Below are 25,828 nucleotides of genomic sequence, written 5' to 3'. Positions count from 1 at the left end.
TCTACTGAAACTTGGCAGGCCAGAAAGGAATGGCAGGAGATCTTCAATGTGATGAACAGAAAAAAAATATGCAGCGGAGAATCCTTTATCCAGCAAGTCTGTCATTCAGAATAGAAGGAGAGATAAAGGTCTTCCCAAACAAACAAAAACTGAAGGAATTCGCACCACTAAACCAGCCCTACAAGAGATCCTAAGGGGGATCCTGTGAGACAAAGTACCAGAGACATTGCTACAAGCATGAAACCTACAGACATCACAATAACTCTAAACCCATATCTTTCTATAATAACACTGAATGTAAATGGACTAAATGCGCCAACCAAAAGACATAGGGTATCAGAATGGGTAAAAAAACAAGACCCATCTATTTGCTGTCTACAAGAGACTCATTTTAGACCTCAGGACACCTTCAGATTGAGAGTGAGGGGATGGAGAACTATTTATCATGCCACTGGAAGTCAAAAGAAAGCTGGAGTAGCCATATTTATATCAGACAAACTAGACTTTCAATTAAAGGCTGTAACAAGAGATGAAGAAGGGCATAATATAATAATCACAGGGTCTATCCATCAGGAAGAGCTAACAATTATAAATGTTTATGCGCCGAATACGGGAGCCCCCAAATATATAAAACAATTACTCATAAACATAAGCAACCTTATTGATAAGAATGTGATAATTGCAGGGGACTTTAACACTCCACTTACAGAAATGGATAGATCATCTAGACACACGGTCAATAAAGAAACAAGGGCCCTGAATGATACATTGGATCAGATGGATTTGACAGATATATTTAGAACTCTACATCCCAAAGCAACGGAATATACTTTCTTCTCGAGTGCACATGGAACATTCTCCAAGATAAATCACATACTGGGTCACCAAACAGCCCTTCATAAGTATACAAGAATTGAAATCATACCATGCATACTTTCAGACCACAATGCTATGAAGCTTGAAATCAACCATAGGAAAAAGTCTCGAAAACCTCCAAAAGCATGGAGGTTAAAGAACACCCTACTAAAGAATGAGTGGGTCAACCAGGCAATTAGAGAAGAAATTAAAAAATATATGGAAACAAACGAAAGTGAGAATACAACAATCCAACCACTTTGGGATGCAGCAAAGGCAGTCCTGAGAGGAAAATACATTGCAATCCAGGCCTATCTCAAGAAACAAGAAAAATCCCAAATACAAAATCTAACAGCACACCTAAAGGAAATAGAAGCAGAACAGCAAGGATAGCCTAAACCCAGCAGAAGAAGAGAAATGATAAAGATCAGAGCAGAAATAAACAATATAGAATCTAAAGAAACTGTAGAGCAGATCAACGAAACCAAGAGTTGGTTTTTTGAAAACATAAACAAAATTGATAAATCTCTAGCTAGGCTTCTCAGAAAGAAAAGGAAGATGACCCAAATAGATAAAATCATGAATGAAAATGGAATTGAGACAACCAATCCTTCAGAGATACAAGCAATGATCAGGGAATACTATGAAAAATTGTATGCCAACAAACTGGACAACCTGGAAGAAATGGACAAATTCCTAAACACCCACACGCTTCCAAAACTCAATCAGGAGGAAATAGCAAGCTCGAACAGACCCATAACCAGCAAAGAAATTGAATCAGTCATCAAAAATCTCCCAACAAATAAGAGTCCAGGACCAGATGGCTTCCCAGGGGAGTTCTACCAGACGTTTAAAGCAGAGATAATACCTATCCTTCTCAAGCTATTCCAAGAAATAGAAAGGGAAGGAAAACTTCCAGACTCATTCTATGAAGCCAGTATTACTTTGATTCCTAAACCAGACAGAGACCCAGTAAAAAAAGAGAACTGCAAGCCAATATCCTTGATGAATATGGATGCAAAAATTCTCAATAAGATACTAGCAAATCGAATTCAACAGCATATAAAAAGAATTATTCACCATGATCAAGTGGGATTCATTCCTGGGCTGCAGGGCTGGTTCAACATTCGCAAATCAATCAATGTGACAGATCACATTAAGTAAAGAAAAGATAAGAACCATATGATCCTGTCAATCGATGCAGAAAAGGCCTTTGACAAAATTCAGCAACGCTCTTAATAAAAACCCTCGAGAGTTCAAAAAAGAAAGAAAGAAAGAAAGAATGGTCAACCAGGAAATTAGAGAAGAAATTAAAAACTATAACCCTCGAGAGTTCAAAAAAGAAAGAAAGAAAGAAAGAATGGTCAACCAGGAAATTAGAGAAGAAATTAAAAACTATATGGAAACAAATGAAAATGAAAAGACAACAATCCAAACGCTTTGGGATGCAGCGAAGGCAGTCTGGAGAGGAAAATACATTGCAATCCAGGCCTATCTCAACAAACAAGAAAAATCCCAAATGCAAAATCTAACAGCATACCTAAAGGAACTAGAAGCAGAACAGCAAAGACACCCCAAAACCAGCAGAAGAAGAGAAATAATAAAGATCAGAACAGAAATAAACAACAGAGAATCTAAAAAAACTGTAGAGCAGATCAATGAAACCAAGAGTCGGGCTTTTGAAAAAATAAACAAAATTGATAAACCTGTAGCCAGGCTTCTCAAAAAGAAAAGGGAGAAGACCCAAAAAAATAAATTCATGAAGGAAAATGGAATTATGACAACCAATCCCTCAGAAATACAAGAAATTATCAGGGAATACTATGAAAAATTATATGCCAACAAACTGGACAACCTGGAAGAAATGGACAAATTCCTAAGCACCCACACACTTCCAAAACTCAAACAGGAAGAAACAGAATATTTGAACACACCCATAACCAGCGAAGAAATTGAATCAGTTATCACAAATCTCCCAATAAATAAGAGTCTAAGACCAGATGGCTTCTCTGGGGGATTCTGCCATACATTTAAAGCAGAAATAATACCTATCCTTCTCAAGCTGTTCCCAAAAATAGAAAGGGAAAGAAAACTTCCAGACTCATTCTATGAAGCCAGCATTACTTTGATTCCCAAACCAGACAAAGACCCAGCAAAAAAAGAGAACTACAGGTCAATATCCCTGATGAATACGGATGCAAAAATTCTCAACAAAATACTAGCAAATCGAATTCAACAGTGTAAAAAAAGAATTATTCACCATGTTCAAGTGGGATTCATTCCTGGGCTGCAGGGCTGGTTCAATATTTGCAAATCAATCAATGTGATACATCACATTAATAAAAGAAAAGATAACAACATGTCAATCCTGTCAATCGATGCAGAAAAAGCATTTGACAAAATTCAGCATCCTTTCTTAATAAAGACCCTCGAGAAAGTCGGGTTAGAAGGAACATACTTAAACATCATAAAAGCCATTTATGAAAAGCCCACAGCTAATATCATCCTCAATAGGGAAAAAACTGAGAGCTTTCCCCCTGAGATCAGGAACACTACAGGGATGTCCACTCTCACCGCTGTTGTTTAACATAGTGTTGGAAGTTCTAGCATCAGCAATCAGACAACAAAAGGAAATCAAAGGCATCAAAATTGGCATGGATGAACTCAAGCTTTCACTTTTTGCAGATGACATGATATCATACATGGAAAACCCGATAGACTCCACCAAGAGTCTGCTAGAACTGATACATGAATTCAGCAAAGTCGCAGGACACAAAATTAATGTACAGAAATCAGTTGCATTCTTATACACTAACAATGAAGCAACAGAAAGAGAATAAAAGAAACTTATCCCATTCACAACTGCACCAAGAATCACAAACTACCTAGGAATAAACCTAACCAAAGATGTAAAAGATCTGTATGCTGAAAACTATAGAAAGCTTATGAAGGAAATTGAAGAACATACAAAGAAATGGAAAAACATTCTGCGCTCATGGATTGGAAGAATACATTGTTAAAATGTCAATGCTACCCAAAGCAATCTACACATTCAATGCAATCCCAATCAAAATTGCACCAGCATTCTTCTCAAACCTAGAACAAGCCATCCTAAAAATTGTATAGAACCACAAAAGGCCCCGAATAGCCAAAGTAATATTGAAGAAGAGGACCAAAGTGGGAGGCATCACAATCCCAGACTTTAGCCTCTACTACAAAGCTGTCATCATCAAGACAGCATGGTATTGGCACAAAAACAGACACATAGACCAATGGAATAGAAGACAGACTCCAGAATTGGACCCACAAAAGTATGGCCAACTAATCTTTGACAAAGCAGGAAAGAATATCCAAGGGAAAAAAGTCTCTGTAACAAGTGGTGCTGGGAGAACTGGATAGCCACATGCAGAAGAATGAAACTAGACTACTGTCTTACACCATTCACAAAAATAAACTCAAAATGGATGAAGGAGCTGAATGTGAGACAGGAAACCATCAAAACCCTAGAGGAGAGAGCAGGAAAAACCTTCTCTGACCTCAGCTGCGGCAATTTCTTACTCGACACATCTCCAAAGGCAAGAGAATTAAAAGCAAAAGTGAACTATTGGGACCTCATGAAGATAAAACGCTTCTGCACTGCAAAGGAAACAATCAACAAAACTAAAAGCCAACCAAGAAATGGGAAAAGATATTTGCAAATGACATATTGGACAAAGAGCTAGTATCCAAAATCTATAAAGAGCTCACCAAACTCCACACCCGAAAAACAAATAATCCAGTGAAGAAATGGGCAGAGGACATGAATAGTCACTTCTCTAAAGAAGCCATCCTGATGGCCAACAGGCACATGAAAAGACGCTCAATGTCACTCCTCATCAGGGAAATACAAATCAAAACCACACTGAGATACCACGTCACCCCAATCAGAGTGGCTAAAATGAACACATCAGGAGACTATAGATTCTGGAGAGGATGTGGAGAAACGGGAACCCTCTTGCACTGTTGGTGAGATTGCAAACTGATGCAGCCACTCTAGAAAGCAGTGTGGAAGTTCCTCAAAAAATTAAAAATAGATCTACCCTATGACCCAGCAATAGCACTGCTAGGAATTTACCCAAGGGATACAGGAGTGCTGATGCATAGGGGCACTGTACCCCAATGTTTACAGCAGCACTTTCAACAATAGTCAAATTATGGAAAGAGCCTAAATGTCCACCAAAGAAAATGTGGTTTATATATACACAATGGAATACTACTTGGCAACGAGAAAGAATGAAATATGGCCCTTTGTAGCAACATGGATGGAACTGGAGAGTGTTAGGCTAAGTGAAGTAAGTCATACAGAGAAAGATACCATATGTTTTCACTCCTATGTGGATCCTGAGAAACTTAACAGAAGACCATGGGGGAGGGGAAGGGGAAAAGGTTATAGAGAGGGAAGGAGGCAAACCATCAGAGACTCTTAAGAACTTAGAATAAACTGAGGGTTTTGGGGGGTAGAAGGGAGGTGAAAGTGGTTGATGAGCACTGAGGAGGGCACCTTTTGGGATGAGCACTGGGTGTTGTATGGAAACCAATGTGACAATAAATTTCATATTTTAAAAAAAACGACTCTTTGGCTGATTATTAGTCTGTCTCCTCCTTCAGCTCTTATCAAAAAAAATTGTGGGGTGCCTAGGTGGCTCAGTCCGTTAAGCATCCGAGTTTGGTTCAGGTCATGAACTCACTGCTGCTGAGTTTGAGCCCCACATCGGGTTCTGTGCTGACAGCTCACAGCTTGGAGCCTGATTTGGATTCTGTGTCTGTCTCTCTTCCCCTCCCCTGCCCAAGCTCTGTCTCTGTCTCAATCTCTTTCAAATATAAATAAGCATTTAAAAAATTTTTTTAAATTTGTTAAGAATGTAGAATTCATATGTTTTTTATCATAATAAAAACAAAAGGATATATGGTCTGAAGTATTCTCAAAACAAAAAGTCAGCTTTATCTTCATCCTCCATCAACCTCAGTTCAGAAGCTCTAGACAGCCCTGGGTTGTCCTCAGGACATCATTTTCTCAGATGTCTGATTCTTCTTCTGAGCATAATAAAAACCATTGATTTTATAATTCATACTCACCACCCACACAAGTCAGAGTGAGGTATAAGACACCTGTAGTGCCCAAGGTTTCCAAGCACAGAGGCTCAATTCAGCTTTTATTTTAAAAATTTTTTTTTTCAACGTTTTTTATTTATTTTTGGGACAGAGAGAGACAGAGCATGAACGGGGGAGGGGCAGAGAGAGAGGGAGACACAGAATCGGAAACAGGCTCCAGGCTCCGAGCCGTCAGCCCAGAGCCCGACGCGGGGCTCGAACTCACGGACCGTGAGATCGTGACCTGGCTGAAGTCGGACGCTTAACCGACTGCGCCACCCAGGCGCCCCTCAATTCAGCTTTTATATGTGTGGTAGGTTGAAAAACTGTCCACAAGACTTCCCACCCCCCTTCTGTAGTCCCAGCCTTGAGATGTGACTGCAGCACCTGCCATTGGGAGATGGTGTCCATTTCCTTAATAGGGTCAACTCCATGACTTGATTTGGCTGATACATGTAGTGGATATGATGTGCTCACTTGAACCTTCTGCTTCCTAGGCCCCTACCATGACCATATGAACAAACCTGCACTGGACCTCTGATGGCACTGGCCATCCTGGACCAGCCAGCCCTCCAGCTGACTTGGTAACTGACTGAAAATACGTGACTCCAGCTGACATCAGTGTGGCCCAAATCAACTGACCCCAGCCCAAACTGTTGACCCACAGAACCACGAACCTAAAAAGTAGTGGTGTTTTAAGCCACTATGTTTTGGGAAGCTTTGATACACTGCAAAAATTAACAGGTAAAATATGTACCCCCAATTCTCATTATCTCACAGTTGCTCTTCTGAATCAAACCCTCCCCAAAACCTTCCCTAGGTGGATGGCATGCAACTCCTTCTCAAATACTATTTACATGATGTTTTTTAAAAACAATTTTAAAATAAAGGAGAGGCCTGTTGTCAGGATGACTGGGCATTACTCAATTCAGCCTTGGGTGGACTTTTCAATTGGGTCAGACAGCAGCTACATTCTTGGCTCACCCCAGAGTGCAGAGGTTAGTCTCCTCCCTGTTTTTGCCCCAAAGGTCTTGGAAACATGTAAGTCTTCCCTTGTGTTCAGGGGGACTAGAGTTCACACATCCTTTTTCATCCTGGGTCCCTTTCCCTTATCAGTGCCTCCTCTGATCAGCACTGCTCACTCTACAGCCCTACCGAGGGAACCAAAATGCAGAGGGCTGTTGAGTGTTTCTCTGACATTCTCCTGCACACCTTGTCAATATCACAGCTTTGCTTAATTTCCCATGTGAATTTTTCTCTACTTGAGTGAGCTCCACAGAGTTTCCTTTGCACCTTCTTCAAGTACAAGAATCCTCTCCCCACATGTGGTATACATCTCTGCTTCTGCCTTCACAGCACCCACTTCTCCTGCCTCTACCAATAGCACTGACACTTTCCAAGGAAACAACTTTCTCCTCCCTTTCCAGAGATGTGGGTTGAATGTAGTCCTTTCAACCCTTGACGCCAGAGGTAGGCACATGACCCAGCTTTGGCCAATCAGAGCATGCCTGCTCCTGGCCAGCGATTGATTCTTATTGGGGCACATGACTCCACCAGCTCCTGTCAAATTCAAGTCTAGGACTTACGTGGAGACTGCCATGAGAACAACCACCTTTTCACTGGGAATGCTGATAACACAAATTAGAAAAGAACTACTGTGCAGGCAATGTGTCACTATGAGGAGAAATCCTCCCCCGAAATGAAGCAACAGACAATGACAATGTTAACGATGTAATTTGAGTGTTTGGAGTAACCAGCCCTGCCTAAAGAAAGCGACCATGGAACGTTTGACTTGGTTGTTCTTTTTTGTTTAAACCAGACTGAACTAAGTTACTGTTGCTTGCAAAGATGTTCTACCATATCCACATTCTTCCCTTTATACAAATTAGAACTTACTGCTGTTAAATGGAAAGCAGGAGAATACATATGAGGTTGAAGAATGGGTAACCTACTCTGCGGTGATCTCTAGCTGCCCGTTTTCTTTCCCTACACACCTTGGCTTTCACTGGAGGGAGTTGGGGCTTGTAGCAGTTTTAAAACAGAGTCACACAGTCTTTGATCCTCCTCCCACTGAGGCCTGGGTCTCAGTGCCCAGCACTTGCCCTCAAATCTGGTCAGGCTTGTGACTGCTGAAAACAATCAGGTCAATGGCATTGATGTCATGCGTCCCCCAGGCTGGGTCCACATCTACCTTGTTTCCTGGCATCAGCACTCTCAGAGCCACAAGCCACCACTTACAAGTCCAAATCCCAAAGCAGTCACTTTGGGGCCTCAACACATAGGTACCTGGTTGGCAGTAACACCTCAGCAGCCACCAGCCCTCCAGGCCCATGCACCAGGCATGACAGAGAGAGACTAGCTTGGAGGAAGATATCCCTGCCTGTCTCTTCCAGCTGCTACCAGCCCACTCACCCACTGCCATTCAAGATGATCCCCTGAGGCCTGCACATGCAGGTCTTTTATGAATCCCTGACCTGAATGATCCAAAGCATAAGAAATGATGGTTGTTTCCTGCTACTGAGTCTTGGCATTGCTTGTAACATGGCCATTGACACCTGGGGCCAGACCTCTCCAATCCCAGCCTTACCTCACAACATCCACCGATGCAGCCCCTGACTTGAAGAAATCAGTGGAGTCTTCCACCTCTAGGACACTGGGGAGAATCCGTTTCCAGGCACTCTGAAAAACAGGCATGGTGAGAACAGGGCTCCCTGGGGAACCGGGGGCATGTGTCTTCTGGGTGAGAGCAGCCCCTGCTGTGGGCTTGCCCCACCGGCTGCCAGGCTGGGCTCTGTCCACTCCACGGTGCTGCTGCTCCCAGGCTCCTGGGGTGACTGTGCCCTTGGGGAAGTAGGAGCCCAGGGAGTTCAGCTGTCCTCAGCTCCTTTGGGATCCCTACACCATTTCAGTGCAGCAGGAAGAGTATACATGCAGAGCTCAGGGCTTGGCTGTGCACCAGCTGCTCCCCAGCCCCCTTCACACCCAGCCTCACCTTGGTGCTCTCATCCAGGTGAGGTTCCCAGAGTGATCCTGGTGTTTGGGTGTGTTGCAGTGTAGAAAAGAAAAGAAAGAAAGGGAGTTCTGAGGGTGAAAACAAGGTACTTTGATGGGGTTCAGGAGGCCTGGGTCTTTTTCTCACAGACAGGCCAGCTGGTTCTGTGCCCATCTGTCCCACGGCCTGCAAAAGTCAGCAGTGTCCACCAGCCAGCCTTGTGGGTGAGTGTGGAAAGGCCAGTGTGAGTGGGCAACACCATCCAGAATTCTAAGAAGGCCGTCCAGTGGATCAGGATGGGACAATTATTCTCTGGGTGAGCTCCCAGTCAGGCCTATGAGGACAGGAGCATCAAGATGCCTCACACTCTGCCTGAGCTTCAGACAGTCTTTGGCTGGTCACTGGGCCAGATGGAAGTGGTCAGGCCCAATTAGGACCTGGCCCAACCTCTCCCTGGCTCCTTCTTTTGTTCTTTGAAAGGTGTCATGGTTTTGCTCTTCCCATCCTCATTGTGACCATCAGCAGCCATGCTAAGCCATTCTCTGTCCCCACTTGACTACTGCCTGTCCTCCACACCTCTGCCTGGGCCCTTGCCTACCAGTGAGGTCCTTCTCTGGACCTCCAGCTCATGTTTAAATCCTAAGCATCCTCCAGGACCAGCTGCCATGGCCCCTCTTCCCTGAACCCTTCACTGACTGCTCTGCCTGCTCTTCAGACTCAGGTGGCCTAGGGCCACAGGTCACCTGCTGGTATGTGGACACCAGCATGATGCCTATGGGATGCACCGGCCCTCATCAGATGTGTGTGGAACCTCTGAAAGGCAGTGGACCCTAAACCCACACGGCCTGTTCACACCATAGCTTGGCTCCTGACAAGCCATGGAGATGCAGAGAGTCTCTCAGTGCCTCTGTTTCCTCATCTGTGAAAGGGTCTGATAATGGCTGATAATTCCTCACACGAGGCAGGCAGAGTACCTGTTGTACAGAAAGACCACAACAATGCAAATTTTGTTCCGTTGCTAGGCTCTCTCCACCAACACCAGAGGCCGACACTGGCATCTCCTCCCCAGCCATTTCTGCTCCACCCCAGTCACCTCCAGACCATGCATTCTGAAAGGGCCAGTCCAGCTAGGACCAACAGGTGTAATAATAATGATGCCAAGGATGACCAAGAGGCCATGTGGCATAGCATTATAGTGGTGGAGGCCAGGAATTCAGGCCCACCAGCTGGGCTCCATGCCTAGGCCTGTGCTCATCTCTTGTGACCCCACCTTGGGTCTTGGGCTCCTCTGCTGGGAGCTGAAAGTAATAGAAACACCTACTTCATAGTTGTTACAGTAATTAAACACACTACTGTTCCTGAAGTGATTGGAACACTGCTGCACAGTGTACACACTCTGCAAGCATGTGCTTCTTTTGATGACCCTTAGGCTCCCTGCCCACGTTTACTGAGGTCCTTATAGGTGCTGTTAAACTGCCTGTTTCCATGTGTGTCCTCTCCTCTACCACTCACAACACCCATGGATATGCAGTTTATTCAAGTGCACAGATGAAGGACACAGTCACAACAGCGTTTGACTCAGGCCTAGCTCTACACACACACAACCTTACCTCACCCCAAGGGCCACTCAGCTGTAAGCCCCAGAAGGCTAGTTTGTCCAGCTGGCCCTGTAACTCCAGGGCAAGTACAGGGCTGGGGCCAGAGCAGCTCCTCCAAAATATTTTTGAATGAACAGGCTTCTCTCTCTCTCTCTCTCTCTCTCTCTCTCTTTTTACAGACATTCAGAAAGTTCAGCTTTCTACTGAGGAAGTGCTTGGTGCCCTCTGGAGCAGAGTAAGCTTCTCGTGTCCCTTCCCTGCTGGGTCCTGTCTTTAGCACTTGTCATCAACACCCACAGTCACCACTGTGGCTCCCGACTGGCTCATGTCCTCTCATCCAGCCCTCCTTCCCCCAGAATTCTCTCCACTCAGGTCTCAGGTCAAACCCTCCCCTTCTCCTGCCCAAGGAAGCCTGCCCTGGTTATTCCTTCTAAAGTTGTCCCCCAGCCTCCAAGGACCTTGTTCCCATCAACCTGTTATTGGCCTGAAATTATCTGTTCATTTGTTTGGCTGTTCATTGGCTGTTTTCCCCATGGAAAGGGACACTTCATGAGAAGTGCTGGCTTAGCACTCAGCATTTGATAGGAGCTCATATGTATTTCTTAAGTCATTGATTACATGGTTGAACAAGTGAATGCTTGAAAATTCATCCACAGCCTTCATTCATAAAGGTTAAATACCATCCATACTATGACTTCCAGGGAGAAGGAAGTGGGCAGAGGGAGCAGGAAGGACCAGGAACAAGTCTGGGAGGTGACCACTGACTGGGCTTGCAGTGGAAGGGATTGAGTCTCAGAGAGTGAAGTGCTCTCCTGCATCATCCATGACGGCTGGACTGGAGTCCAGGTCTGCCTGACTATGACATCCGGGCTGGTCACAGTGCAGGAGGCTCCCTCTCAGGGAGATTTTCTGGAAGGTTACACTGCACACATTCTCATCAAAGGGCCATGGATTTGGCACCAACCTTTTCCACCTATTCCAGGGGCTTCTTCATCTGTCCACTCTTGACAGTGAGTCCCTAGAAGAGTCAGACCCAGCTGGCCAAATCCCAGTGTCCCAGTGACAGAGGAAAAGAGCAAGGGGGCATCAGAAAGTCCCAAGACATGATAGAACCAACACGGTGCCCAGGGTCAGCACATACATCTACAGAGGGTGTGCACATCCAACTCCAGGGAGTGTGAGTCAAAAAACACAGATGCAGTGCACAACCTGCAAAACCAGACAGAATCCCTGAAGGGGGCTTTTACCCGCACAGTCTCTGCCATGACCAGTTCTGCCTCTGTCAGCTCAAGGACACTGCTGTCTGCTCCGCTGAAGAAGCGTGAGGCTGGGATCATCCTGCCATCCTCCAGCTGGATGTTCTTCACCAGAAGCTGCAAAAAGAAGGCTTCACAGTACCTGTGGTTGTCTGCATGGCAGGGAAGAGAGCAATTCCACAGGGAGCACTGTGCTGGGCTCCCCACACACTTCGTCTCCAACCCTCACCACAAGAAAGGTACAAGATTAATGAGGAGGGACGTTCACAGTGGAGACACTGCTCTTCCAGGAACACAGAGGAAACTGTAGAGCTCACTTCTCCATCACCCACCACCCTTCTCAGTTCTTTTTAAGTGTAATGATTTTATTATTTCCATAAAAATGCCTACTTATTAGACAAAAGTAATTCAGGCACTACTCAGAAAATGAATCAAGAAAACAACTAGGGGCGCCTGGGTGGCTGTCAGTTAAGCATCCAACTCCAGCTCAGGTCATGATCTTATGATTTGTGAGTTCGGGCCCCACATTGGGCTCTGAGCTGACAGCTTGGAGCCTGGAGCCTGCTTCAGATTCTGTGTCTCCCCCCCCCCCCCCCCCCCCCCCGCTCTGCCCCTTCCCTACTTGTGCGCTCTCTCTCTTTCTCTCAAAAATAAATAAACATAAAAAAAAGTAAAGTTATCACCCAGTAGCCCAGCTCCTAGAAACCCCATGGAAAGCTCTGGTGAAGATCATCAGATGCCCCCTAGGGGGCAGAGGTGGGAAAAGGAGCAGACGCGGATGTCTGTGTTTGACAAGAGTGGTTTACAAGAATGGTAGGGGCGCCTGGGTGGCTCAGTATGTTACGCGTCCGACTTCAGCTCAGGTCATGATCTCCTGGTTTGTGAGCTGGAGCCCTGTGTCAGGCTCTGTGCTGACAGCTCAGAGCCTGGAGCCTGCTTCGGATTCGGTGTCTCCTTCTCTCTCTGCCCTCCCCCACTCACACTCTGTCTGTCTCTCTCTCTCTCAAAAATAAATAAACGTTAAAAAAAATTTTTAGTTGGGATGAGCACTGGGTGTTGTATGGAAACCAATTTGACAATAAATTATACATAATAAATAAATAAAATAATAAATAAATAAATATTAAAAATTTTTTAAAAAATTATAAGAACTGTACACTCTCTGTATGCCCTGACATAACTGAAGCCAGATTCCCTGCTTGGCCTCCACCCTCTTGACTTTTGAAGATATTCTGGAGCTTTCTGTGAGCTAAAGCCCAGCTAGACCCAGCTAAAAGTTCCTGAAAGATACTTCAACCAAGGGTTCCGCCAAGGCTACTTCCTTTGCTTTGCTGTCCCTGTGGACATCACAGAGGGCACAGTTGTTGCCCCCTACCCAGAGCTCCTCCTAGCCCGTGTTCCCATCCTCCAGCTGCTGCGGTATAGGTCATTAGCAATCTAGATGTACCTTCCTCCTCCATGGCTTTTGGCGGATAAGTGCAGCCATGCATAGAGAGGCCCAGGGCTGATGCCTCATTGCCACCTTCCTTCTCCAGGGGCAGCAGAAACCAAGGACTTAGCGATGTGAGTATGCGGGGGCATAATCAGCAGATGCAATTCACACTGCAGTGCCTGGGATCAGACAGAAGATGGCAGACTCCAGAACCCTTATATCTTTGCTTAGCACTGTCCTCTGCCCCAGTCTAGCCCTACATTGTATGGGATTTTCCAAGAGTACTCCCTCAATAAGTCACATGCACAAGAACTCCTGTCTCAGACACTGCTTCAAAGGAACTTGACCCAAGACAGATAGCATCTTTCAACTGCATGTATCCATCATGAATACCTAAAACACCCACTCACTATACATTGCAGACATTAATGGCATCCTCAGGCCCTCCAATGGCGAGACACAGCAAGATAGGCACCCAGAGTGAGCTCGCATCCATCCCCAGCAAAGCTGTTCCACATTCTATCTGGTCTATACACACTGATGCAGCCAATGATTCCATATCCATGAGATTTGTTGAAATCTCCACAGTGTTTGGAGACCCCTGCTTGTACTCCTTCCCTGCCCCCAGTATCTTAAAGTCCAGACCTGCCCAACCACTGTACAGAGGGAGTATTAACCTGGGCATCAGAGCCAGAATTTTAAGGCTTGAATCCCCACTCTGCCACAAATTAACTTGGTGATGTTGGGAGGGTTATTTAAACCTCTTTGCTTCAGTTTTCTCTGCTGGCAAATGGGTATAATATTAATACATATCTCATATAGTTGTTAGGAAAATCAAATTTAATAGATCTAAATTGTTTTAAAATAGTGCTAAGGCACACAGAAGGCACTGCATAAATAGTAGCTGTTACTCAGAGTCGTGGAGTCTGCTAACATGAGTCAGGGCATGTTGTTTGCCTGGCATGGCTCCAGAGGTTCTCACGATGATGTCCCTGTTCAGAAAGAAGGAAACTGAGGCACAGAGATTCAGTCACCACACCCAGCGGCACCTGGACACTCTGCTGGACTGAAAGGAGGTTGCAAATTCAGGGCTCCCAGCACAGAGCCTCTCCCTGATTCTGATACTCTCACAAGGCACCCAACTCTGGCTGGGGGACCTGGTCACAAAGAGCAAGGGGCCAGCCTTCCCCGAACAGGGAAGTGGGTTGGGTGCAAGCAAGGGGTTTTCCGGGGGTTTTCCTGGAGCCTGCGGTCTCACTTTACCATGTTTTCTCCAGAGTAGCCTGGGGTCTAACTGCCAGGGCTGAGCACCTGGACATGTGTGTGTCTCCTGAAGCCTAAAGTACAGACATGTGACCCATAGCAGAACCATTACCATTCTGTCATCATTCCCAAAAAGGATGAGTCCCGCTTTGGTGACTATCCCCGGCTGATGGGCTCCTGGGATAGGCAAGGCTTCTCCCTCGGGCACCAGGCCTTCAGTGTTTAGTGTTGAGTTGAAGAAAGTCAGCTTCTGTTGAGGACAGGAAAACCAAAAGATGGTAGATGAAAGAGGCCCCCACTGCTGGCATTCCAGGCAAGGTTGAACAGGGCTAAGGGGATGAAAGGGAGCTGGGCATGGCTAGGGGGAGGAGAGAGGCAGCTAGGGCAGCCACAACACAAGACTAGTCCTAGGCGACCCCTAGGACTCTGCCTCCAGTAGCACAAACAAGACCTGGAAGAGCCCCAGAGTCCTCAGGGAGCCCTCAAGTTCTATGTGTCCCTAGGATCCTATGTATTGGCCGCTGGCCTCAGACCTCAGGTGGACAGACACTAGGAGAAACTCTGCCCAAGGCATCACAGAGTACCCTGGGGATGCCACTAAGCACTGGTCACATTGCATAGAATCTTGTGGTGATGGGGGGAGCAGAGAGACTCATGGATGGGGTCTGGGGAGTTGGTCAGCAGTCAGGGGTTTGGACAGTCTGAGGCTTTGTGGAGAACAAGACTGCCCTCTGTGGGGAGCAGATTGTTCCCAATGACGGTCCTGCCAAATCCCCATACCTCTTGAGAGCTTGTAAGTGCCAGGGCTCACCATCTGCAGTATCTGGACTGCCCACTGCCCAAGCCCTAGCCTGAGCATGGTACTCCGCCCCTTGACCAAGTCAAGGTCACAGCTGGACTTAGGATCTCTGCAAGCCCATGGGTGGGAGTCAAAATATTTTACAACCAACATAGCTTGAACCCAGAGCTGTTGCAGGGATCCAGAGGCCTTGAGCTGTGCTGGAACTTTATCCTTCAGCCACCAGATGGTGGACGGATCTAATGGTCCTAGGAGAGGGACTGAGGTGACTGGGGGCACTTGGGTGGGTTTGGGGGTCTAGGCAGTGACTCTTTGACAGCCAGTTCAGACATATTTTGATAGTAGGGCACACGAGTGCATCCAACCCAATCTTAGCCAAGTACAAACACACCTGCCCACAGGCCTCTGTCCAGGCGCCTGGCACCTTGTCGTTCCCTCGGATCCAGTTATGAATCGCCTCTGCTGACTGCTCCCAGTTGATCTGTTGGACAGGACATGTGTGCTCAGCCAGTCTCTTCCCCACTCCTTGGCCATCCAGACAACACACCTGTTCTCTCCTTCCCTTCCCCACCACCCTCCAACCTCCCACTTCCCACCCTCCCCAACCTGTCCTGCACCCTGATGAACCCTGACTGAGAGGAGCCCTGGGGAATGAGCTGGGACATCTGGCTTCCTGTTGGGCACTGGTCTGAGTCCCTGAGCTGGAACAGGCCTCTCTCTGGTACCCCAGCTCTGGGTGCTCTCTGACCCCAGACTTTCACTGGTTGTGTAAACTTTAGGAGGATGATTGGGGAAGATAACACTCAGTTAAGGTGGCCAAGGCCTGACACAGACTCCCCAGCAGAGTGCAGGCTCATCCCATAGGCCCCCCAACAGCTTCTCCTCACTTGCAGGGCTCACAAAGACCCCTATGCACCCCATAAGCCCTGATCAGAGGTACAGCCCATAAGCTTCCCCATGCCCAAAGCTGCAGTAGCTCTGAGAAACTGAATTACTTCTCAGATCTCATCTTAGAGACTTCCAGCACTGTGGCTGATGTTTTACACACTGCCCCACCTCAGCTCTTCTCCCTGGAGACCCTGCCTGTCCATTCTTCCTAAAGGGGAACAGAGAACAACCCAGAACACACCCTGTTGCCTGCCTGTCCAGGTGTCACAGGAACTTTGCTCACACTTCTCCTGCGTGGGCTGTTCTCTCTTCAGGCCTTAAACAATTATAGCTTGGCTAGTAAGCCTAAACCCCAGTTTCCCTGGGACACCCTCTGCACCCCAGCACATGCACGGGCAGCCTTTGGGGTGGGCAGGGCTCTGCACTCACCTTGGCTGTTTCCTTCTTCTGAATGCCCTCGTAGGTGGCTCCTTCCTCAGGCTGGGGGAGTCTGGGGGCTTTGCCTTCGGCGATCAGCCTCACAGCCTGCACCTGAGGAGACCAGGTCAGTTGGCATCCCCAGCATTACAACCCTCCCCTCACTCCCAGGCCCTGGGTTCACCATGAACCTGGACTCAGCCCCACACTGACCAGACTTGCCTGGCCCCATGCCAGGTACTCCATGGGTACCCAAGGAATATCCCTGATAGGAATGGGTACAGTTAGTCTGAATCTAATTCCAATCTGAAGGAGGAGTACAAAACCCTGCCATCTCTACCAAACACAGTTTTAGAAGATTATATAGAAGATCTTATACCTTCTGAGAACTTAGATTATATAAACTACAAAGCCCTATACAGATGTAACAAACACAATTCCCATATTTTCATCTAAAACCTTCCCTGTCTGTTAAGGGGAATGGATTCTGAGCCCCATGAGGTGTTTGGAGGTCTGAGATTAAGCAGGAAGCTGTTTTTCTGTGAAGGAAAAGGGGAGATTGTTGAAGAAGGAATCAGGGAAGTGGGCAGGAGAGACAAGGAGCCTAGGTCCATCCTGAGGGGGTCCTGGGGGGACTCCCAGAGATACCCAAACCAAGAAGTGATGAGAATGTCAGAAACATCTAAAGCAGGACTGCCCAGCAGAACGTTCTGGATGAGGGACATGTTCTGTGTCAGAACTGTCCAATACAGTGGCCATCAGCCAGTGTAGTTCCTGTACTGGGGATTTGAAAGGTAGCTATGGGAACTGAGGACCTCAATTTTTAATTAGAATTCAATTTAGTGAATTTAATAGGTGCATGTGACTAGCAGGTGTCATATTGGATGGCACAGCTAGCTCTAAACCACTAAAGTTGTTTCCTGTGGGATATGTCAGATAAGCCCCTTCTCTGTCTCTCCTATCAAATCTCCAGCAAGTCTACTTTGTTCACTATTTTTGTAAGCAGGTGGACTCCATGGGAGGGAATACAAGAGGCATCTTGTTTGACATACACGAAAAATAAAAGATGGCTGACATCTGGGCAGCAGTGAGCACTCTCACATCATTGCTCTGCTTATCGCTACTCCCAAACAGGGAATGTTCTCCTCTCTGAGATAGCCTCCTCTTTGACTCCTGACTGCTGCTGGAACCAACCAGAAGTTCATGTGTGTCTCTGCCTTTTGGTCAACTCTGGCTGGCTTCCTTTGGCTCCACCACCAGCAGCCACACAGACACACCAGTCCCTAAGGGGTCAGGTCCCATGGAGCCTGCCTGCTGTACCAACCACAATTGTGTCTGACATCAGTCCTTCTTGTCTGTCTTGCTCTGATAACAGAACCCTGTCTCCTGCAGACAACTTAACCTATATGACTACAGTTGGGCTTCTCTGATTTTTCATTCAGGAATTTTGTGAGAAAGAGGGTTTTTCTTCCTTTGGAATCCAGAGGCAAAAGCCTCAAGCCATCAGTGACTACTTTTCCTCTCATTTGAGGGCAGCCCACCTGAAGATGAAGCTCATCAAAGAGAGAAAAGTAGAATCAGAAGGAAGGCAAAGATACAGAATCCTAAGACATGGCTTCTACCTCTGGACTCAGCCATGCTTGGCACCATCCTTGTCTTTTGTCTTCTATATTAAATGAGCCAAAAATGTTCCCTTTGTGGATAAGCTTTCCGAATTGGGTTCAGTCAGTTGTAAGCAAGAGTCTTGCCTAACAACAATACATTGTATGCCCTAATCCTGCCTCTTTGAGAGCTCTCTCCCTCTAGAATCCTGGAAATGGGGAAAGAGCCTAGGGGGCAGGCTGGGCCTGGATACCAGTAAGGGGAGGCCCACATATGGCATGGCCACTTCCCAGCCCTTACCATCCCTTTGATGCCTTCAGGAAAGAGGAAGCGGTTGTACAGAGTGCTCACGGTGTCATCCGGGAGGATCTCACACTCCTTCTGGAGAAGAAGGTCCCCAGTGTCCAGACCGTCATCTGCCCAGAAGATGGTAAAACCCCCTTTCTTGTCTCCATGAATAAGGGTCCTAGGGAGCACAAGTTTTAAAGCCTGAGTCTAGGGGGCAATCCGGGAGCACCTAGCACCTGCTAGGTGTTGTGGTAAAAGCCCTATATGCTTGATGTGACATAATACCCCAACAGGTATCACAGACATTATATGCCCCTTTTACAGATAAGGAAACTAAGGTCTAAGAAGTGAAAAGACATAACCAAGGAGGTCAGGGAGCCTGACCCTGAGGTCGGTGAGCCTGAACCTCAGTCTGGCTACAAACCCCTGCTCTTCCCAGCTCAGATGCCTCCCCTTGCTGATCACCCAGCTAAACTGCACCATCAGTCACATGGTTCCATTTGTCCCTTTAGCACTTACCATGTCAAACCATCTTTTTCAGATGACCTTTTACTCCATCTCTATCCCTTTCCAAGTAGGACGCTGCTGTGTACTGGCAGTGGGTGTGGGTTCAAGCAGGCCTCTGGTCACACTCCCTGGGTTGGTACCCTTGGGCGAGTCCCTTAACCCATTCTGTCCCAGTGACCCTGCCTGCCAGGGTGGGACCACTGATGTGTGTACTTCACAGTTGACTGTAGGAACCCAGAGCACTTAGCAAGGTCTGTCCCTGATTCTCTCTGGCACTCTTGGCACTACTGAGAACATCTCACCAGTCAGCCATGTGGATGCCATCTGGCAGCACAGGAGGGGCCCCTGAATGATGCCTGTTCTGTGGCCCCAGAGCAAAGTTGTGGGCTAGGGGAGGATGACTTCTTGGCAGATGGGGGTGTTTTTGCCCTGTCTCACCAGTTGATGGCCGAGGCCCCTCGGTGTCGGGGGAGCAGACTTGGGTGGTAGATGATGGAGCCGTGGCAGGGGGCATTGATGACCTCCATGGGGATGAACTGGCTGCAGAAGGGCAGGACGTTGAGCTCGGCACCCAAAGCCTGGTATTTCGCCACCACATCAGGCAGAGCCTGTCCTTTCACCCGCCAGCGGGGGAACTTGAACACTGGCACTCCATCCTTCTCGGCCTCCAGGCCTGTGGAACAGCAGGTGAGAAACCGGCCCCTCCTCGCAACCATCCACCCACAGCCACCACTGCCTTCCCAGCAAAGTGACTCCTACATCTTCTTTCCCAGCCTGTCCCTCCCGCCCTTCCCCATTGCCCAGCGGGACTCCACTGGGCAGCACAGAGGGAACACAACCCAGGGGACAGCACTGGCCAAGGGCAAGGTTGCAGTGGCTGCTCTGCCTGGACTCACTTCTGCTGACCTGCTGATCTGAGCTCCCTGCTCTCCCAGGTTCCTGTCTGACCCCTGAAGGCTAAGCTCTTCTCCTCACCCCTCCCAAAGCCTCGCCATGCTGTCCCCAAGCTTCTGTCCTCCACCCTTCAACCACTTTCTGGGATGGCAGCTGGGACCCTACAAACTGCATTCCTGCTTCGTCAAATACTCCCTGTCAAGCACTGCCAATAAGGGGTGATGGAGGGACACTAAAAGGTTGAGGGGAAGGCGAAAGTGAGGGAGGTGGGGTTTGCTCCTTTCTGTCAGGTTCCTGTCCTGAGAGCCCCACCCAACCATGCCACCTCACTTCTTAACCCCAGCTGCAGCAGTGCTTTCCCAGAGGAGCAGCTGGATTAATTTGCCGTTTTCCCAACATCTGCAGAATTACCCAAACGTACACTTTCCTCCCACCATGTCTGCCTTCCAAAGTCTGGGTCTCAGCTTGCAAGCACCCCCACCTGCACCTGCCCAGTTACCAACACCTAGGAGCACCATGCAGTCCTCATGGGTCTGAATTCCAGCCCCAAGCTTCCGAGATTTAGAAGCCACAGCTTCCTTCTACTTCCCCAGCCTGGGAAGTGGCAGCTGCCAGCTGCATTCACTACCCTGATAGCTTGGAGTTCCCTTTTGCCTGCCCCTCTTCAGCACATAATGAACACATCCCTATCCTGGGTTCTCCGTTAGAACATCCATCCTGATAACGGGTCCCCGACTAGACCTGACCCACTCTGTAGCCCCCTCTGCCTCTGCCCTGCATTTGGGGATGTTGAGGGAATGTGGGATAAAGGGAGCCGACTGGACTGTGCTTGCAAAAGCTGTCCACGCTATGACCAAGGAATACTTCTGCAAGACATCCAAGGTCAGGGTCAAGTAGCAGCCCCACCCAGGCTCCATCTGGGTCCAGACTCATAGACTGGTATCAGTGGTCACTTAGTGGCTGGTATCAGGGTTCATTTTGTGGTGAGTTCAGGTTGTATCACAGATCACACTGGGGTCAAGTCCAAGAGTGTGCACTGGCTAGCATCAGGATGATACTGGAGCTGGTTCCACGGGTCAGCCTACGCTTTTCAGTCTAGAGAGATTATTTCTATGAACCATACCCCTGTGCCTGGCCAGCCCCACAAGGCTCCTTTCCCAATCTGGCCTTCCATTTTTTTTTTTAATTTTTTTTAACGTTTATTTATTTTTGAGACAGAGAGAGACACAGCATGAACGGGGGAGGGTCAGAGAGAGAGGGAGACACAGAATCGGAAGCAGGCTCCAGGCTCTGAGCCATCAGCCCAGAGCCGGATGCGGGGCTCGAACTCACGGACCGTGAGATCGTGACCCGAGCTGAAGTCGGAGGCCTAACCGACTGAGCCACCCAGGCGCCCCTGGCCTTCCATTTTTAAGCCCCACTTTATATTCTGCATCCATCTGGCCCAAGAAGGACTTATGAATGTCCCCGGAGGGTCTTTTCATTTGAGCTGAGCACCCCTCCTTCCTCCCCTGGGTTCCCGCTGTGCTGCTGATGTTCCCAGCCCAGAGGCTAGTGATTGTCAAACTGGCTCTTCCAAGAGCCAGAGGCTCAGCCTCACCTGGGAACTTGTTAGAAATGCAGATTCTCAGACCCCACCCATCTCTCTAAACAAACTCCCAGGGCAGGGCTCAGGACTGGGCATAACAGGCACTCCCAGTGACGGGGATATGGTGCACATTCATATCTGAGAACACTGACCTAGCAGCCCTTTCAGAGCCTGATGCTGGGGTCAGAGAAGCCTGGAATAGTCAGAGAGCAGGGCCCTGGGAGCAGGCCAGGCTTCTCCATGTCCCTTCTCCAGGACACAACCCCCACCCCATGATCAGGTGGGGAAGGGACTTTTACTTTGTTCCAGAAAATCCCAGCAGCCAGTTGGTGCCTGAGCAGGATTCAAGGTGGAGTATGTACAGCTGCCTCCAGCCAGGGATGCCCACAAACAACACAAGACCCTGCAATCTTCTGCTCCCACCCACCACCCATTGCTACCTGCCTGCCCAGGCACCCCCTTTCCCTGCTCTTGGGCCACCCACTCACCCAGGGGATCCGCCTTTCCATCCTTGTCTGGGACAGTGAAAACGCCCACGACCTCATGTCCCTCCTTCCGCAGGTGACAGTAAACTTCCTGGCCAAACAGGCTCTGCCCAATCACGGCGATCTTCATGGCAGCAGGGATCTGTCAGAAGGATCTGGGGATGGAATAAGACCGCAGCATTAGACAGGGCTCACTGGCCTCGGAGAGCCAACCCTAGTCCAAGTGGGCAGCTGCACAGCACCTTGGCCACCCTGCCCTCCTCAACCACTAGGGGTTATCTCTGGGGCTCCCTGAGTATCAGGATGCTGCAGAGAGTCGCTACTGTGAAAGGGACCAGAGGAGAAAGTTCTGCAAGGGATGGATTTTAGATGCCACAGTAGGTGAGTTGCATGGAGATTGGAGAATTAGGGATTCCTCCTTGAAACTTCCCAAGTTGGCATGGAACACTGAGAGTTGAGTCCCCTGAGATATATATTTTTTAATTGTTTAAATATGTATTCATTTTTGAGAGAAAGAGAGAGAACAGGGCAGGGGCAGAGAGATAGGGAGACACAGAATCTGAAGCAGGCTCCAGGCTCTGAGCTGTTAGCACAGAGCCCGACATGGGGTTCAAACCCACAAACTGCAAGATCATGACCTGAGCCGAAGTCAGACACTTAACTGACTGAGTCACCCAAGCGTCCCTGAACACAGGTTCTTAAACTTCACATAGTACACTTTATCAAAATTTCCCTTTATGATTAGTGGGTTTTGTATTCTACTTAAGAAATTGTTGCCTACTGCCAGTTCATGAAGAAGTTCTCTCTGTCTTCTAAAATCTTTATTGTTTGACAAAAGAGCAAAGTCTACTCAATGGAGGAAAGAGAGCTTTTCAACAAATGTTGCTGGCACAACTGGACATCCACATGCAAAAATGTGAATCCAGGCACAGACCTTACACCCTTTTCAAATGTTAACTCAAAATACATCACAGACCTAAATGTGAAATGCAAAATTCTGACTCCTAGAAGGTAACACAGAAGAAAATTTCATCACCTTGGTTATACAGTGAGTTTTAGATACAACATCGAAGGAACGATTTGTGAAGTAAACAATGGATGCACTCTCGCACATTGCTGATGGAATGCAAAATGACACAGTCACTTTGGAAGGCATTTTGGCAGTTTCTCACAAAACTAAACATACCATTACCATATGATCTAGCAACCACACTCTTTGGTCTTTACAAAAGGAGTTGTAAACTTACATACACACGAAAACCTGCACATGGATATGTATAGCAACTTTATTCATGATTTCCAAAACTTGGAAGCAACCAAAGTGTCTTCCTGTAGGTGAATGGATTGATAAACTGTGGGACATTCAGACAAAAGGACTGAAAAGCAATGAGCTATCAAGCCATGAAAAGACATGGAGGAATCTTAAATGCATATTATCAAATGAAAAAAAGTCACTCTTAAAAGGCCACATAATGTAGGACTCTAACTTTATGATATTCTGGAAAAGGCAAAACCCCAATTTTTATTGGACACAATAAAAATCAGTGGCTACAGGAGTTGGAGAAGAGGAAAGGGATGAACTGGTGGAGCACAGGATGTTCAGGGCAGCAGAAACACCGTGTGATCCCATAATGATGAGTACGTATATTATGCTTTTGTCCAAACCCATATAACATGCAACACCAAGAGTAAACCCCAATGTACACTATGGACTCTGGGTGACACTGTGTGAGCGTAGGTTCATCAACTGTAACAAATGTATCACTCTGGTGGGGGATGTTGGGATGGGGGGGGTGCTGTGTGTGGCAGAAGGCAGTGGAGATGTAAGAAATCTCTGTACCTTCCCTTTAATTTTCCAGCAAACGTTAAACTGCTCTAAAAAATAAAGTGTTAATTTTAAAAAGAGAGGTATTAGAAAAAACTTTATTATTTTACGTTTTATATTTCATTGCATGCAATTCTGCTAGAATTTTTTGTGTATAGCAGGAAGTGGAAGTCCAGAGATATTTTTCCAGTACCATATATGAGTAAATCTATCTCTGGGCCTGTATTCTGTTCCATTGTCAGTTTGTCTATCTTTGTGTTTATTATACCTTAAAAAGTTTTGTAATAATGGTAACAAATATGTAATAGAGAATTTGCCATTTTAATAATTTCTAAATGTGCAGTTCAGAACTCTTTTACATTCACAGTATTGTGTAAGTGTCACAACTATTTCATCACCCCAAACAGAAACTCTATGTTCATTAAGCAGTAACTTTCCATTAGCCACCAGTAGCCCCTGTTGGCCTCCAATCTACTTTCTGTCTCTGTAAATTTGCCCATACATGGTATCACATGTAAGTGAAATCATGTACCTGGCTTATTCCACTTAGCATAATGTTTTCAAGGTTTAAGCATGTTGTTTATAGCAGCACTTTCAACAATAGCCAAATTATGGAAAGAGCCTAAATGTCCATCAACTGATGAATGGATAAAGAAATTATGGATGGAGGAGGAGCCAAGATGGCAGAACAGCATGGAAGTTTTTTGTGTGTCTCGCGTCCATGAAATACAGCCAGACCAACACTAAACCATCCTACACACTTAGAAAACTGACTGGAGGATTAACACAACAATCTGCACAACCTGAACCACAGAATTCAGCAGGTACGTGGCGCAGAGAAGTGAACTTGGGGAGCAAGAGGTGCAGGAAGGGAGGTGCTTTTGCTAGCAGAGAGAGGATGGAGACTGGGGAGTGGGGAGAGAATATGGGAAAAGCACCCCTCCCCAAAAGCAGCTGGAGATAAAGTGGAAAATTGGAAACAGCTGCAGGGACTAAACTAAAAAGGGAGAAAGGAGAAAGGAGAGGGTTTTAAGTTCCATTAAGACTAAACAAGGAGAGTGCAAAGTCTGCAACTCCACAGCTCGATATCTGGCAGTGCTCTGGAGGGAAGGGCAAATCCCCAGGAACAGAGTGGGATCAGGGAGGATCTTGGGCCACACGGGGAAAAGCGGTTCCACTGCTGGAAAGACATTTGGTAGAGACTGTTGAAGCCACCTGGTCCCAGAGGTTCCCAGAAAATGGCCACATTCGCTGGTGCTGGAACAAGGTCATTAAGGGTGAAGCCTAGTGCCAGATGTGTGTTGTGATCTTCCATAATCCCTGAAATGCTGCTGCTACACTATCTCATGAACTTTTTCTGGGGTGGGCTGGCACCTGGCCACAGTGTCGGGGCACCAGCAGCAGAAGGGTCCAGCAGGTGTTCCTGGGTGCAACCAGCATTTGGCCATTGATTGGTGAGACCCTTCTGCAGAGGGGCAGGACAGGTCAAAGCCACAGTCTTTTGGAAGTAAGGGGCTGGGGAAAGCAGCTGCATCTGAGACAAAACTCAGGAGAGAGGTACTGCCTGGGGCCTGGTCACAAAGAGTGAAAAAGCAGGGAGTGGATGAAAACTGAAGACAGAGGGCAGGTGCGTGATTGCTGATCTGGGAGAACAGACTGGGTAGCTGGGTGGAACCATTTTCACCACCCCTGCCCATGCGCATACGCACCTATGAGCGCCACAACAATCCACCCCAGTAGGCTACCAGCACCATCTAGTGGAAATCGGAGCCGTTACACTGAGCCCTGCCCAACTGGGCCAACTTCACTCTTCAGGAACACAAGTCTCACCGCTGGCTTAGTTTATGGACTATAAAGCACTACATAGACTGACTTTTAGGGGAAAAGAAAGTAATTTCAGTCCTATTTCAATCTGTTAGCAGGTCCATCTATTCAATTTTCTTTTTTTTCTCTTTTACACTTCTTTTTCTTGGATACAGAAAGAGAAAAAATTTATTTTAATTTTAAAT

The 25,828-nt window shown here is 47.2% G+C and overlaps 1 protein-coding gene across 3 annotated transcripts in view; it reads right to left on the bottom strand.

Annotated features, from left to right (window-relative positions):
• The window catches only part of ALDH1L1 (aldehyde dehydrogenase 1 family member L1), a 130,581-nt gene that overhangs the window by 61,912 nt on the left and 42,841 nt on the right, over window positions 1–25,828 (bottom strand). For all 3 annotated transcript variants that reach the window (XM_053896880.1, XM_053896881.1, XM_053896882.1), the window contains exons 2-9: window positions 21,998–22,149; window positions 19,466–19,700; window positions 18,533–18,698; window positions 16,643–16,744; window positions 15,717–15,806; window positions 14,639–14,776; window positions 11,823–11,948; window positions 8,573–8,664 (exon numbers count right to left, since the gene is read on the bottom strand). In XM_053896880.1, the coding sequence (XP_053752855.1) occupies window positions 8,573–8,664; window positions 11,823–11,948; window positions 14,639–14,776; window positions 15,717–15,806; window positions 16,643–16,744; window positions 18,533–18,698; window positions 19,466–19,700; window positions 21,998–22,124 (1,076 nt within the window). In that variant the 5' untranslated portion in view covers window positions 22,125–22,149. The remainder of the gene's footprint in view (window positions 1–8,572; window positions 8,665–11,822; window positions 11,949–14,638; window positions 14,777–15,716; window positions 15,807–16,642; window positions 16,745–18,532; window positions 18,699–19,465; window positions 19,701–21,997; window positions 22,150–25,828) is intronic.

The sequence above is a fragment of the Panthera pardus genome, unplaced genomic scaffold, assembly GCF_024362965.1.
Source record: "Panthera pardus isolate Hobbes unplaced genomic scaffold, ASM2436296v1 HiC_scaffold_8, whole genome shotgun sequence".
In the NCBI taxonomy this organism is placed as follows: domain Eukaryota; kingdom Metazoa; phylum Chordata; class Mammalia; order Carnivora; family Felidae; genus Panthera; species Panthera pardus.
The sequence above is the reverse complement of the archived record's forward strand: the minus strand, read 5'-3'. Positions and strand labels throughout refer to the sequence as shown.